Source organism: Passer domesticus, chromosome 20 (assembly GCF_036417665.1).
Source record: "Passer domesticus isolate bPasDom1 chromosome 20, bPasDom1.hap1, whole genome shotgun sequence".
NCBI classification, from domain to species: domain Eukaryota; kingdom Metazoa; phylum Chordata; class Aves; order Passeriformes; family Passeridae; genus Passer; species Passer domesticus.
The window spans coordinates 2,141,387-2,157,337 of record NC_087493.1 but is presented as its reverse complement, the minus strand read 5'-3'; the positions used below and the strand labels follow the sequence as shown (position 1 = coordinate 2,157,337).

Here is a 15,951-nt window from a genome sequence, read left to right as displayed (position 1 = left end):
TGCCGTGTGGGGGGGCCATGCAGAGCAGTGTGTGGGGTTCTGCAGGGTTTGGGGGGCCGTGCAGTGTTGGGGGGCCGTGCAGAGCAATGTGTGGGACTGTGCAGTGCTGGGGGGCTGTGCGATGTGGGGGGGCCATGCAGAGCAGTGTGTGGGGTTCTGCAGGGTTTGGGGGGCCGTGCAGTGTTGGGGGGCCGTGCAGAGCAGTGTGTGGGACTGTGCAGTGCTGGGGGGCTGTGCGATGTGGGGGGGCCATGCAGAGCAGTGTGTGGGGTTGTGCATTGTTGGGGGGCTGTGCAGTGTTGAGGAGCCTTGCAGTGTTTGGGGGCCATGCAGTATTGGGGGGCCATGCAGAGCAGTGTGTGGGGTTCTGCAGTGTTGGGGGGCTACAGTGGGGCGGTTGGGGGCCGTGCGAGATGGGGGTGTAAGTGTTGGGGGATGTGCAGTGAAATTTTGGGGTGTTGTGCAGTGTCGGGGGGCCATGCAGTGTTGGGGGGCCATGCAGAGCAGTGTGTGGGGTTCTGCAGTGTTGGGGGGCTGTGCCATTTGGGGGGGGCCATGCAGAGCAGAAGGGGGGCTGTGCAGTGTTGGGGGGCCATGCAGAGCAGTGTGTGGGGCTGTGCAGTGTTGGGGGGCCATGCAGAGCAGTGTGTGGGGCTGTGCAGTGTTGGGGGGCCATGCAGAGCAGAAGGGGGGCTGTGCAGTGTTGGGGGGCCAGGCAGAGCAGTGTTGGGGGGCCATGCAGAGCAGTGTGCGGGGTTCTGCAGTGTTGGGGGGCTGTGCAGTGTTGGGGGGCTGTGCAATGGGGTGCCTGTGCTCAGTGCAGGGAGGGGACAGAGCCCGCTGAGGGGCTGTGTGATGTGGAGGGGCTGCTCAGGGCCAGGGGAGCCTGAACGGTACCGGGGACCACACAGTGGGAACGGGAGCAGCACCGGGGGGTACCGGGAGCAGCGGCCTGGCAGCGGCCGCCGCCGGGATTCCTGCCGGGGCACTGCGGTGTTCGGGATATTTTTTTTTTTCCTGTTTTACAATAAAAGGGTGTAATTGATTGAAAACGCTGAAATAAATCCCGATGGCTCGTAACCACGATTAGATTACGGCGGGCGATTCATTAGGCGGGACGGCAATCGAGTTAGCGGGGAGGGGCCGGGGGCACCCTCCGGCACCGCACGGACACGGCGCGGGGACAGACGGACAAGGACAGCCGGGCACAGGCGGCCGCACGGCGGGGCACGGCCCGGCACAGGCGCTGCTGCAGCGGGACGTGCGGCTGCGGCACGGAGCCATGCCTGGGGACACGCCGAGGGACACGGAAGGACACGGGCTGGCACCGCACACCCGGCCCCGCATCCTCCTCCGCCGCTGCCCTTGGATCCCTGTCCACGTGGGGAAGGCCGGGAAAGGGCCCTCCTGGATTATCCCAGCGTGGAATCGGTGCCAGATGGGAGCGCGGTGCAGGTCCCGGTGTGTGAGTGCACCGTGTGCAGCCTCCGCTGGTCTGGGAGTGCTGGGAAAGAGTTCTGTGGAAAAAGAGAACCAGAAAAACCTCACAACCAGCGGCTCTCAGGCTCTCCCTTCCCACAGTGGGCAGGGGCCGGGGGAAGCCCTGGTGCCGAGTGGGCAGGGTTGAGTGCAGGGTTTGTGGGGCAGCAAGGTTGTGTCCCTGGGCACAGTGGGCAGATCCCCATGGGTAAACATCAAACCCGGGCAGCCCCTGCTGTGGGCAGCCCCCCTCCCTGGGCAGGCTGCCCCGCATGAGTTGGCATCCCTGCGGGCAGACCCCCCACCGTGGGCAGACCCTCCTGTGGGTACGTTCCCTCTGGGCAGCCCCCGACCCCCGCTGTGGGTGTCTGAACCCTGTGGGCAGCCCCCGCCCCGTGGGGATAACTCTGCTGCGTAAGGCTGATCAATGAAGTGAGGCCAAGTGAGCACAATTAAAGTCACTTTAATGAGGATCCCCACGTCCACCCCCAGCCCTGCAGCTGCCTTTGTCCACTGCTGCTGCTGCTCTCACGGTGCCTGTCCCCCCTCAGCTGGGGCTGGGCCACCACGGAGCCCCCTGAGCACGGTGTCCCCCTTGGGGGGGCAGGAGAGGCCCTGCGGGTGGGGTGTGGTGGCAGAGGGACAAGGGACACGTTTCGGGGTGCAGTGGAGGGGCTGCAATCCCGGCAGTTTCCTCCCTCCTCAGCTTTATCCTGCCGGGAGCTGCTGAACCCGCTCGGGACGGAAAGGATGGAGGGTCCCCTACCCTCCTGGGGCAGGAGCCGGGAACAACCCCTGGATCCACAGCACCGCTGTGGCGCGACCCTCGGGCTGGTGTGTCCCCTCTGCTGTCCTTCACGGCTCATCCCAGGGCTCCCCACGGCTCGGAACGGCACAGCACGGCTCGGGCACAGGCGCTTTTCCAGCTGGCCACGGCGTTCCCGGCGCGTCTCAAGGCCGTCTGCGGCCAAGGGTCGTGTTTGCCGGCGCGGAGGGACGAGGTGGCCCCGCAGCGCTGTCCCCTCCGCGGCCAGCTCGGGGACACCGTGCCCTGCCCCGCGCCCCCCGCGGGAGGGGACACCGGGGGGCACGGAGCCGCAGCCGCTCGGGGGTCCGAGGAAAAAGGCAAAAAAGGCAGGAACTTAACTCCCATTAACCATCCCATTGTACCGGCCGTGGGAATAATCGGGTTTGCTAATGCAATTGCTGCCGCGATGCGAAAATCCGACTGGAAAATGTATTAGAGCAATTATCCGCCTCCCTCCGCAGCCGGCGGAGCATTAATATTCAATTTTGATGTGGAAGCCCTATTATGTTAATGACTTTGGTGACAAAAGTCGTTAATGTAAGTCGGTTCCTTTATGGCGCGGCATTAGCCGGGGTGAGCGCGGGATGGAACGGGGGGCACGGCGGGAGGATGCGGGATGGGGCGGCGTGGGGAGCCGGGCCGAGCCCCCTCCCCACCCCGCACAGCCCTCGGGCCGGGCCGGGGCCGCCGGTGCTCCGGGGGCTGCGCCGGGGCGGATTATCCGCGCTGCAGCGCATCCGGCAGCGCCGCTCCCTCCGCCGCAGCTGCCCTCCTTTGTTCTCTGCCCGGGCCCCGGGAGATGCACCGGCGCTTCCCCGCCTGCCGCGGAGCGCGGCGGGGCCGGCCCGGGCTGGCCGCTGTCCCGGGGCTCTGCCGCGGTGCTCGGTGCGCTGTCGCCGTGCTTGGGCAGCGCCGCAGGCCCGGCCGGATCGGGGATGGAGCCGGGACACGCGGGGAGGGGATGAGGAGCGATGGGAGCGGAGGCAGCACCCCCGGGCTGCCCATCGGCACCGCCGCCGCCGCTCCCGATGGCACTGCGGGCTCTGGTGGTGTCCGGGACAAACGTGGAGCTGGGAGCCGCCTGGGCCGGAGAAACCGACCGTGACCTTCACCTTTCCAGCCAAGAGCTGCTCCTCCTGCCGCTGGCTGGCAGCGCCCGGCCTTGCCATGAGTGTGCCCGTGGCACGGGCCCGGCCTGGCACGGGGCTGGGGATTCCTCACAGCCAAGGAGGGGCCCGGGATGGGATTTCCCGGTGGTGCTTTCCGGGACCCCGTGGGAGGCTCCTGTCCGGTGCTGGGCACGGCCGTGTCCCGGCACACTGATCTGCACGTGGCTCGGTCGCAGGCCTGGTGTCAGTGGTGCAGCCCGTCCGCACGGCCGCTGCAGCAGCTGGATCGCTGCCCAGAGCCCCCGGGGCAATGCCCCCGCCCCAGTCCCGGCAATGACGGGCGAGTGGGGCACGGGCAGCCAAGCCAAACTAACCCTGCTGCCACCTCCGGCTGCCAGGGCCAGCCCCGAGCCACAACACACCCCGGACAGCGCCCGCGGTTCGCAGCGGGGCTGGGGCCGCTCCACCGGGATCTACCGGAGCAGGAAGGTGCCGAGCCGCTGGTGGCACCGGGATCGGTACCCATAACGTATGGACAGGCACGTGTCCTTGGCACGGCTGGGGACACTCGCGGTGCCCCCGCTCCCCTCGCCGTGCCCGGTCCCCGCGGAGGCGGCTCCGCGCGCACGTGGCCGGGCCGGGCCGTGCCCGCGCTCCGCCCCGCGCCCCTCCCGCGCGCCCATTGGCTCAGCGCCCCCGGTCCCGCGCTCCCATTGGCCCAGCGGCCCTCGTCCCGCGCTCCCATTGGCCCCGGAGCCCTCCACAAACAAAGGCCGGAGCCCGGCGGGGGGCCCGGCGCGCCGCTCCCATTGGCGGAGCCAAAAGGCGAGGCTGCCCGCCTAGGCCCCGCCTCCAGAGCAGTGCCGGATGCCCTTATATGGAGCTGGGCGGGGCTCGCTCATTCATGCGCACAGGGAGGGGCGGGGCCACCGCGGGGCTGCGCTTGCCGCCCGCGGCGCGCGCGGCTCGTTCCCACGGCGCGGGCCGGTGAATGAATGGGCGCGCGCGGGGGCACGGCCCGGAACGGCCCGGTAAGGTTCGGAACGGCCCGGTAAGGTTCGGAACGGCCCGGTACGGCCCGGTAAGGTCTGGTAAGGCACCGTGCGGCTCGGTAAGGCACCGTGTGGCTCGGAACGGCTCGGTGCGGCTCGGTGCCTGTGTTAGGCGTGGGGACGTGCGGGTGGGGAGCGTGTCCACGCGCGGGTGTGACGGTGCCGGGGCTGGCGTGGGGCGGGCGCGATCGTGTCCTGGGTGTGCGTGGATCCCCGTGGTTGTACCCCCGCTGCTGTGTCCACCTGCACGCCCCTCTGTGCCTGGCACACCCACGCGTGCTTTGCTCTGGGGGGCGAAGGCGGCTTCCCGGGCCCCCACGGCTTTGGCTCTGCATCGCTCCTGCCCAGCGTCCCAAGGGCTTGGGGACCCGCATCCCAAAATGCATCCCATGGTGAGTACCCACTGCGGGGCCCACGGCTGGCACTGGGGTGGCACTGGGGTGACACCACGGCGGGGACACCACGGGCTCTCGCCTCCCAACAGCACGGGCTGTGCTGTTTGTCCCACGCTGCTTTAATCCCCCACATGGGTTCAGCCCCTCGCCTTCATCCTCCTCATCGTGCCCATAAATCCATTCCCGATCCTGTTCCCAACCTGCCAGGCTCTCGCGGGACACGCGGCGGCTCCCAGCTCGTGCAGGAGATACGGACTGAACTTTGGTCCCCGAGCAATTAAGGTGCCTGAAACTGCACTTCATTAATGGTTGTTCCGCAATAAAACCCATCAAACTGCCCTTATTTGCAATATAAAACTGCAATTTGTTTTAATTTATGTTTTTCAATCCCTGCCGGGTGGTTCCTGGATCTGCCAGGCATCTGTCAGTGGAACCAGCCAGCAGGAGCAGGGTGGTGCTGGGTGGGGTGCACGGGGACACGGGGCGGGCTGAGGGTGGGCTTGCCCCAGGCCTGGAGAGGGGGTTCCCACTCCTCCCCATTTCCCGTGGGCCCTGTGTCCCCCGAGAAGGGAGGGCAGGGGTGCTCCCGTGGTTCCAGGGAAGGGCATCCCTGTGCCATGGGAGCCCCTGGCACGGAGCTGCCACTGAGCACGAGTGGGGTGGGTGGGAGCAGAGATGGACCCAGCTGATTCCTGGGACAGCGTCACCCCTGGAGCTGGGAATTGGCTGGGCTCAGCTCCGTGTGTGCCAGCACACGTGGGCACATCCCTGGAGCAGCGTCAGCCCCAGCAGCGGCCCCTGGACGTCCCGAGGGATTTGTGCTTCCATGAAGCAGCACAGGCTCCCCGCGGGCCCAGCCAGCCCCGAGCCCCCATTTCTAATTATACTCGTTAGGCTCTGCCGTCCGCCGGGGCTCGTTGTTCTCCGTGGGGAGGAATCTGGGCCACGGGCAGGGCTCTGAGCCCCCTGGGATTCCCGGGGGAGCGCTGCCCTGGCTCCCGAGCCCCCGAGGGCCCTTTGCCAGCTCCCAGTCCCCTGCTGGAGGGCAGGGTCGGGGTCCCTGGTGGTGCCCGGCTGTTCAGAGTGCTTGGCGCTTTCCAGAGAATTCTCCTGGCTCTCGGCAGGTGTGTGATGGAAAACTGGTGCTGCTGGGACGGGCCCAGCTCCTGCCGGAGGCACAATTTGGGCTGTTTGGGGCTGCAGAGGTGCCTGAGGAGCTGCAGCAAGCCCCATTCCCTGGGGATGGGCACGGACCAACCCCAGGGCTGTGGCACGGGAGGGTGGCAGAGCAGGGGCAGCTCGCCCGCTGTCCCCATCCCGTGTCACGGTGACTCCTGCTGGCTCTGCACATCCCCCAAGCCCCCGGCTCCCACTCGGCCACGGAGAAGCCAGCAGAGCCCTTTTCCTGAGCACGGGCGACATTCCCGAGGGGATCCCTCATCCCAGCCCAGGACAGCCGCGGACCCAGCCGCGCTCCGGCACGGGAGCCAGGACAGCAGCCGGAGCTGCCGATGCCGCGGCACACCTGGAGGGAATTAGGGCGCCCTTCACCTCCCCGCCAACCTCGTGTAGAGCGAATTCCTGCGGTTTCCCATCGCAATTGCTGCAAATTATACGAGAGCCACGTTTCGTTTCATCCCGACGGGAACGTGGCCCTGGCCAGTGCCACTCGGAGCTGCCGCCACGCCTGGCCTGGGGGACCCTTCCAGAGCCCCCACCACAATTTTCCTTCTTTTCCCCTGATCCCGTGGGAGGTGGGGGTGCGGGGCTGGGGGTGGGGAGCAGATGTGCGCGCAGCTGGATGCGTGCCCAGATGTGCAGGGGGAGGGGATGCCGGGGGTGATGGGCTGCCCTCGAGGGGCTTTTCAGAGGCCGCCATCGGGCCGGGGACCCCCGCCCGGTGCCAGCGCTGCCGCCAGCCGTGCGGCCATGTGTGTTATGCACACACACGTGCACGCCCATCTCCGTGCCTTTCCACGCACGGATGCGTGTCCTGGTGCATTCCCGCACCTCCCCGGCCGCGCTCAGCTCTCCGGGGGTGCCCCCAACCACGGGGACCCCCTTGGTCCTCCACCACCAGCGAGTCCAGTCCTCCGGGCCGGCAGGAGCGCCCCCTCGCTCCGCCGCGCGGACACGTCACTTCCTGCGGCGGCGGCGGAAGGCGGAAGTGCCGCTGTGGCCGGTGCCGGGTCGGGGCGGGCCCGGCGGGGCCATGGCGGGCACGGCCGGCTGAGGGGACCGGGGCACCGGGCGCTCCGAGCCGGCCGCAGGGCTCGGGGAGCGGCCACAAACCGGCTCCCCCGGCGCGGGGATCCTCCGCCGCGGGCCATGGCGGCGGCGGCGGCGGCTGGTTCCAACTGGGGCCTGATCATGAACGTGGTGAACAGCATCGTGGGGGTGAGCGTGCTCACCGTGCCCTTCTGCTTCCGACAGGTGAGCGCCGGGCCCAGCGGGGTCCTGCCGGTGTGCCCGGGCCGGGTGTGGCGGTGTTCCCGGCTTGGAGAGGAAATTTAGCAAAGGAAACGCTTCAGAGCCGGAGCGGGCATCTCGTGTTCCAAACGCCGCGTTCTTCTCAGTCCTGACGTCTCCAGCTCAAAACTTGTGCCCCACACTCTGGGGTTTTCCCTGCCCTGTGCTCTCCAGCTGATGCTTTCTGCCTGTCTTGTGAGGAGAAGGGAGAAGTTAAATCCAGGGTTTACCCACATGATAAACGTGACTTTTCCAAGTTGCCGTGCCCCCTGCCCCTCCCTGGCACCTGGGGCTGTGCCAGGCTCCTGCTGGGTGCCCCTGGGTCCCGGGGCAGGGCCTGCCTGGGCAGCGTGTGGTGCCAGCTGCTTGTTGGTAAATCAGCTTGCAGCAGAGGTGGCACCTCGGCGTCTGCCTGCAGGGATGAACCAAGGTGGGAATTCTGCTCCACAGCTGCTCCCAGTTTGCTGCTCAGGGCCTGGACTGGTGCAGCTGGGAGCTGTGGGAAGCAGCTGTGTGTGTTCCACGTGTCCCTGTGCCGTGGAGAGGGTGATGTGGAGCTGGTGGGAAGGGGACAGAACTTCCTGAAAGAGGGAAAAATGTGGCTGGAACACGGGGGGGAAGCTGAGGGCGCTGAGGGAGGGTGGCTGAGCTGTGGCGGGGGGCTGACCCCCATCTCCTGCCTGCTCCTTTGCAGTGTGGGATCCTCCTGGGGGCCGTGCTGCTGATCTTCTGCTCGTGGATGACCCACCAGTCCTGCATGTTCCTGGTGAAGTCGGCCAACCTCAGCAAGCGCAGGACCTACCCCGGCCTCGGTGAGCGCCCGGCCCCGGGGCTGCTCCCCAGCCCTGCTGCTCCTCTGGCAGCTCCTGGCCTTCCTTGGCTCCCAGGCTGCGTTTCCTCAGCGGTGCTGTTGGAACAGCAATGCTTTTTCCTTGCTGCAGTTCCCAGTTTCCTGGTGCTGCCTCGGCCTCTCCCGGGGCGGTGCTGGGCTGGATGCTGCTCCCACAGCCCTGTTAATGGGTGCCGAGTTGTTTTGACTCTGCGGGGCAGGGAGGAGATGATCCAAACCCCAGCTCCCGGGAGCCATCTGGGATGAATTGTGGGGCTGGGATGAATTAATGATGGGTCTGGGCACGAGTTCCCCACCCAGCCAGCGCTGCCGGGACAGCGGGTCCTGCCAGCCTGGCACGGAGCTGGGCTGCCTGGATCCGAGCTGGGAGCTCCTTTATGGCTCAGCAGAGAGGAAACAGAGCGAGCTTCCAAAGGGCTGAGAAAACAAAAACATCTGGAGGATCCCTGGGTGGGTTTTGGCTCTGCCAAAACCTCGGAGCTGAGCGCTGGCGCCGGGATTGGCCCCTGCTCGTGGCCTCTCCTGGGATCCTGGCTGCCCTGGGGAGCAGGAGGAGGTGTTTGGGTTCCAGTCCTTGCCACTGGCATATGGAGCAGCAGCAGAACTCTCCTTGTCCTCGTTCTGCCTTGCTTTTCAGTGGGAGGAGGGAGCTGGCTGGCGCTGCCCTGGCACAAGGGCTGCCAGCAGCTGCTGGCAGATGGGTTTGCTCCTCCCTGGGAGCGCCCGGGTGCTGCTCCCAGGAAGCACATCCCGGCTGCTGTCTGCTGGGGACGGGAACGACGGAGCAGCCCCGTGGCTGGGAGTTGTTTGGGTGCCAGGGGGAAGGGGGAGCCCCCGGCCCAGCTGCCGCTGCTCCCTGCCCTCACAAGACGCCTTTGTGTGCCGCTTCCCCGAGCACAGAGAGTGCCCTGCACCTTGGAGCGTGTCCCGGGGAGAAGGGATGCTCTGCCCGCCAAGGGGCTGCCATACAGAGAGGGCCAGCAATGCTTCCCAGCTTCCTCCTGGCAGGGGGGCTGGCAGCAGCGCCGTGCCCGCCCCGGTGCCCTGGGAGAGCTGCCACGCGCTCCCGGTGCCCGAGGCCGGGCAGCTCCACACAGAGCCCTTTGTCCCCACAGGCTGGGCCCGGGGACATCTGCGGGGCTGCTGGGAGGCCTTGGCACGGAGGGAGGGGGTGCCCATTCCCTGCAGGCGGGCAGAGCCTTCCGGAGGAGCCGCAGCAGCCACGGCTCCGGCACAAAGGCTGTCCCCGGCCGGGGCTGCGGGAAGGGGAGGGCTGCAGGGAGAGGTGGGGGAGGAGGGAAGTGGGAGGCAGTTCCCACGTGGGTTTTAACCAGGAGATGAGTGGATCCCTCCCCTTCCGGCGGCACTCGGGCTGTGCTGGGCAGCTCAGCCCTGCAGGGCAAGGGGGTGAAGCTCTGTCCCAGGAGCCACGCTGGTTTGAAAGGCTTCTCCAGGTATTGAGCAAGCTGTGCCCAGTTTGGGGGCGTTCCAAGATCCCATTCCAAGGAATTGACTCTACCATTCATTTTACTGTTGTTGCCTCCCGGAGAAGATAAAGAATCCCATTTTCCCATTGTCCCCAGGTGGGGACACCTGCCCACAATGTTTGGAGGCTTTTTCTCATGGAGCATCAGTTCCAAACAGCCGGGGAGATGGGCTGGTTCCAGCATCACCCGGGGCTGTGTCCTTATCCAGAGGCTGGAATGTGCTCTGGGAGAATGGGCAGCACCATTCCTCCATCCCCCACCGCGAGCTCAGCCCGTTACTGACCCATCTCCAGGAGGGATGTTTTCCTCTTGCTGGCTCCCCTTTCTCCTCCCAGACCCTTTGTCTGTGGGCCTGACCCCCCCAGAGCTGTTGCCTTTTCCCTCGTGGCTGTGAATTCCCAGAGGAGAGCAGAGCGGCCGCTCCCCGTGCCCGGGCACGCTGCCTGGTGGCGGCTGTCCCACTGCCCTGTCACTGATCCAGCAGCTATTTTGGGTGCTCCCCCACATCCCTGCTCTGGGCTGTGGGTCCCTGCCGTGCCTTTTGCTCATTCTGTGGGAGAACATCTCGTTTCCTGAATTTTTAGCTCGAGTAGAGTCCAAGGAAATCAAGAGTTGAAGCTAATATTTAAAATAGCAGAAGAAGCTTCCAGAAAGGATTGGAGTTTGTTTTCTGGCGGGCGCTGGGAATGTTGGGCTGTGCCTTGAGGGAGGCAGAGGGGACTCCAGGGTGGTGAGTTCATGCTGGACCTCACTGGCAGATTTGGGTACTGTGGTCTGGGTTTGGCACCCGAGCTCCCCATTCCCGTTCTGCCCAGCAGGAGCTAAAAATAGAAGCAAAGTTTTCTTGGCATTGTCTTTTTAAGAGAAAACCCAGTGATTTGAGGACTACTGAGCATTTTCTGCTCCGACCCCAGGATGGGAGGGGGGAAAGCAAAGCCTTGGCAGCAGCCCTTTGGTGTGGGTTGGGAGCACTGGGTATTCTGGGAATGGGATTGAACGTTCTGGGCACCAGCTCAGCTCTCCCAGCCAGCCATGCTGGGCAGCCCAGTTCGAGGGGGAAGATAAAAATAAAAAGGGGACTTGGACTGGAATTCTGCACCACTTTAACTTTTGCCACACACAATCTTGTACAGGAATATTTTCTCTCCCATTGCCTTTAATGGCTGCCATGTGTGGCTGCTGCTTCACACCACTTCTGGTTTTAAATAGAAAAAAAAAGAACCTGCTTGCTGGCTTTCCCTCATCCCTGCTCCTGTCTTATGTGGTTTTCAGTTTCCAAAGGGAAAGGCTGAAAAAGAAAGTGGGAGGGTGAGGGAAAGGGCCCCAAAATACCAGTGGTGGGTTCCTGCTGCACTGCCCTGTGTCACTGTTGGTGTCTAATTGTGAACTGACATCTTGCCCTGTTCTGGACCTTTCTTTGACTAACTTCCACTCTTTTTTCCCTTTCATGCCAGCATTTCATGCCTATGGAAAAGCAGGAAAAATGTTGGTGGAAACAAGGTAAATCTGCTGCTGATTCAAAGTGTGAACAGTTTGGGTGTCTGTGGTGAAAACCTTTCTGAGCCTTGCTGTGCTCTCCTTCCTTCCTGTGCTGCCTCCTGGAGTTGCTCAGGAGGCTGGGGAGATGCCCTGAGCACAGCTCCCAGGTGTCACCTCCATCCCTTCAGCACTTCCCAGGCCCTGGGAGCACAGAAGGAGGGGATGAGCTGCTCTGCTGTGAAATCACAGCCACAGTGTCACTCGTGGCAGCTTTCCAGGGGTGCCATCCCTGCTGCTGAGTTAGTGGGAGGGAGTGTTTGCTTCCTTGGATCCCGGGATCTGCTCTGCTCCTGCCCTCTGTGCTCCCTTCCCTGCGAGATGCCTTGAGGGGGAATCCTCCCTCCATCTCTGCTTCCTCCCATGACCCCCGTGCAGATGTCAGGTGCTGGCACAATCCTCACAGCCCTGCTTTTTCCAGCAGGGATTTTTTTCCAGGCGTGTTGAGCCCGGGGCCGGCAGCGGTGCCGGCTCCTTCGCTCTTCCCAGCTGCAAACTTCTGCTCAGCACTAAAAATACACAGAATATTCCTCAGATGTTTCTTGTCCATGCAGGCAGAGGCTGTAATTGCCACAGGGATGTTCTATAATTGGAATTGGGAAGGAAAGTGGTCCAGCAGTGGGAGGAGAAGCAGTTCATGGACAATCTTTTCATTAAAGTGTGGTCCATTGCTGGAGAGCCCACTGGATATTGAGACTCTCCTGGCAGGGTCCTGCTGTGGGTGTGGGGCTCTGAGAGCCTCGTGCTGATTCTTTTGAATTTTTCCAGGAGTTCAAGGAGTTCTTGCCATCTCCAAGATTAGTTTTCCTTGGTTTTTTTCCCCATGGCTCCCAACAGGAGTTAAACCCCTGCATGGATTGTGGGCAGAGCTGTGTCTCCGAGTGCTTGGTGTGAATGGAGGGTGTCTGGTGGCTGTTTTACTGGCATGGAGTGCAGAAGGGGTGTCCTGCTCTTGCCAACACTGAGGATGGGAGTGTGACCCTGCTAACCCATCCCTTTTTGTGTTTGCAGCATGATTGGGCTGATGCTGGGCACTTGCATCGCGTTCTACGTCGTCATCGGCGATTTGGGCTCCAACTTCTTTGCCCAGATGCTCGGATTGCAGGTGAATAAATCACTCCTGCAGTGCTCCTAGGCCTTGCACTGAGCCCTGAGTCCCCTGGGTACAGCAGAGCTCCTGCCTCGGGGTGTGCTCAGCACCCCCAGGGGGGCTTTGTGGGGTCCCCTCACGGAGGGATCCTCGTGCACGGAGCCTCGGCTCTGGGAGCTCTGGGAAACTCAGACATATGGCAAACAATCAGCTGTGTAAAACTCCAATAGGGCATTTCCATCAAAGGAATTATTTTTAACTTGGTCCCTTATTAATTCTGGAGCAGATTCCTGGGGGAGATAATGCTTCCTGCCTTAATTCCTGCCCCAGTGGGTAGGGACAGGCAGTTCCTCTGCCTGACAGGCAGTTCCTCTGCCCGAGCTCTCCTCCCTGTAGTTCAGGAGGGATTTTTGTCCTGTCCCTGGCCGGTTTTGTGGCCAAAGTCTCTGTGTTCCTGCCTCCTCAGCCGTGTGATGAGCCTGCTGCTGGCTCAGGGTGCTCAGAGGCAAGAGGTGCTCCTCAGAGCCGGCACGAGGGCCGTGCAGAGAAGCAAAAGGATTTTTGGTGGAGTGTTATCTGTGCTGCCTGATGCTCCTAAGCTCAGATTAAGGGACTGTGAAGTTAAAAAAGATGCGTTGAGGCTGCAGCCAAATTAGGTATTAAATATTTCCAAGCATTCCAGAGTGTTCTGCTATAATAAATACCAGTGTGAGGCTTTGATTAATTTTCTGGATTGGAGTTTTCAACACTTTCAATTTCTCATCTTCCCAAGTAAATTTAGATTTTATTTAATTGCATGAAAATACCTAAATAGCTTGTGCTGGATTAGCATTTAACCCCCCCAGCCACCCCCCAAATTCTTCCAGCTCGGACCTGTCACACACTGCAGAGCAACAGTGGCACCCAGTGACTGTCTGAGCTCAGCACAGACAGAGCCCGCAGAGCTCCGAGCCCGCAGCACCTTCAAACACCTCCAGACACAGAATTGCACTGTTCAAAGTTGCTTTCACTCTGGAAAGATGAGCCATGCCAGGGTGTGCTGCCTGGGGGGTGTTTGCTGTCCCCCCTGCTCCAGGTGGTGATGCAGGTCTGTTCTGCAGGTGTCGGGCCTGTTCCGCATTGTGCTGCTCTTCGCTGTCTCGCTGTGCATTGTCCTTCCCCTGAGCCTGCAGAGGAACATGATGGCCTCCATCCAGTCCTTCAGTGCCATGGCTCTCATCTTCTACAGCGTGTTCATGTTTGTGGTGGGTACGGACACCAGGCTTCCCCTTCTCCTCCTTTCTGTTCATTTTTGGTGAGCAGTTTCACATCCCCGATGCTCCTGTGATTCTCTCGTGGAGCTCCAGCCCTGTCTCACCCCCATTTCAGGACTGGAAGGAAAGGGAGGTGTGGGAGTTCTTTCCATGTAACTTTTCTGGTAGGCTGTGCAGGGTCACATCTCAGAGCTGAAGATCTCACCACATCTCAGGTGTGGAACCTCCCAGGAGCTGTGCCTTTAAGAAACCACAACATTCACAAGAGCTGGCTGCATTGAAACATCTCTGGGGATTAGAAACCCCATCCAAGGATATTATAAACAGACATTCAGACATATTTACCTTCTGCTTCCTGTGCAACCCAACTCCTGCCAGTTCTTGTGTCCATGGCAAGGGAGCTCCCTGGCTTCGGCTCCTCCCTCTTTCCATAAAGCTTTTCCTTCTCTTTGGTGAGCTGGTGGTGTTAAATGGCCCTGGAGCAGCAGGTGGGATCCTGTTTTAGGACCCTTTGTCTCTCTCTGCTGAACAGGATTCTCTAAGGCCAGTGGTGTTTCCTGTTTGGATTTAAAAACACACGTTAAAAAACACATTTTAAAAAGTACAAAAGGGTTGCTTTGAACAATGATTCTCACAGTTAATGTGTCGGTGGAAACTGTGTCTGCTGTGGTGTCTGATGGCATCAAACAAGGGGGGGGATGTCCTAGATCCCTTGGAATACTCCCTGGGTCCTTGGTGGCCCTGGGAGCTGGGTGGGTGGGATGTGGAGCTGGGGGATTGGGATGGGGCTGAGCTGTCACACACTGCTTGTTCTCCCAGCCTGGCATTGCTGCTGCCCTGGAGCTGTTTGGGGCTGGCTGCTCACCCCTGCTGTCTGTGGTGCTGCAGGTCGTGGTGTCCTCCTTCAATCACGGGCTCTTCAGCGGGCAGTGGCTGCAGCGAGTCAGTTACATGCGCTGGGAGGGCATTTTCCGCTGCATCCCCATCTTTGGAATGTCCTTTGCCTGCCAGTCGTAAGTACCTGCCTTTCCCAGCCCTGGCAGTTGTTCCTACAGTGAGTTTGTGTGAGGGCACGGGGTCAGGAGGATCTGCAAGGGATAGATACCATCTGCTTTGGTGGTTTGTTTTCATCAGAGTGCTTTACAGCTCGCTGAAGTTCAGCCTCTCATTCAGTCCTGACCCTTTTGTTACCCAGACCCTTTTGTTATTCCATTTCACCTGGGAGTTCTTGTAATGGAGCAACATGAGACCACTGGAGCCAAGCAGCTCCTCGGGAGCTTCTGGTGCAGCTGCAGGAGGGATGAAATTCCCCTGGTGTGACCCCCTGAGTGCTGAATGCTGGGGGCTGCTCTGCTCCCCCACATTTCCTGGAGGGCACTCTGAAGATCACACAGCTGTTGGCTTTGGAGGGCTGTTCCTGCATTTCCAGTTCCCTGGTGTAGGGGCACATGGAGGGAGGTGAGAGCAGACCAGGCTGTTTCCACCTGCCCAGTTCCCTGGGTCTGTGAGGGTTTCTGCTGACAAGAAGGGGAGGGCAGGCCAGGCTGTCCCAGGTTTCCAGCAGCATTCCCTGCTGCACCAGGACAGCTCTAACCAGTGTAGATGCAGCCCTGGGCACGGGAAGGACTGGCCTGCTCTGGAAGGACCATCCTCCTCTGGAAGCCTGGCAGAGCTGGGCTTTCCCCTTGCAGTTCCAGCAAACGGGTCTCGTGCCAACAGTAAATGAATGTGACAGATAAAATTTGCTCAGACTGCTGTGTTTACACCCACTCCAAGATCCAAATCATCATTTCCCACTTACTGGCTCTCTTGGCAGCTCAGATCCTACCCCGGCACACTCCAGGCTTGCTGTTTAATGTCTCCATTACAACTGGCAAAGGGAATTGTGTTCTCTTGCAGCTTTACCTTGTTAAAAAATCCCCAAATCCTCTTTTTTTTTTTTTTTTCCTTATACAAGCCATGCAGTACCCAGAACAATTTTCCTGGGAATTGGAAATGCAGGGAAATGGTTTGGTCTGGATCTGTGTGTGTGCCTAAATATGGCTCCATGGCAGCACTTTTGTGGCAAACCCAATCTAAAGCTGTGTGTTTTTTCCAAAGATCAGGAAAATACACTCTCCCCAGCCCAGGCAATATTTATATATTTTAAAAAATTTCTTTCCATCTGTGTATTCTCTCTCTATCCACCCTCTATATGTTCTATTCCTCTCTCTATGTGTAGTTTATCTATATAGTCTCAGCTGGGTAGATTTCATTTTGCTAACCTCTGAATCACCTTTTTAACCATCTCACACCCTGCAGATCCTCCCTGTTTCCCTCTTTTTTCCTTCCCAAGCCTGAATGTTTGGCTGGACCCTTCCCTCAGAGGCTGAAGGTCAGAATGTAGCTGGAGGTGGCTGTGGAGAGGGCAGGGAGGAATCCCA

The 15,951-nt window shown here is 61.3% G+C and overlaps 1 protein-coding gene across 1 annotated transcript in view; it reads left to right on the top strand.

Annotated features, from left to right (window-relative positions):
• Window positions 1-6,077: 6,077 nt before the first annotated feature.
• SLC38A10 (solute carrier family 38 member 10) overlaps window positions 6,078-15,951 on the top strand; it is a 31,399-nt gene continuing 21,525 nt past the window's right edge. The window contains exons 1-5 of the mRNA XM_064395179.1: window positions 6,078-7,276; window positions 8,007-8,124; window positions 12,197-12,290; window positions 13,376-13,519; window positions 14,417-14,541. Of these exons, the coding sequence (XP_064251249.1) occupies window positions 6,355-7,276; window positions 8,007-8,124; window positions 12,197-12,290; window positions 13,376-13,519; window positions 14,417-14,541 (1,403 nt within the window). The 5' untranslated portion in view covers window positions 6,078-6,354. The remainder of the gene's footprint in view (window positions 7,277-8,006; window positions 8,125-12,196; window positions 12,291-13,375; window positions 13,520-14,416; window positions 14,542-15,951) is intronic.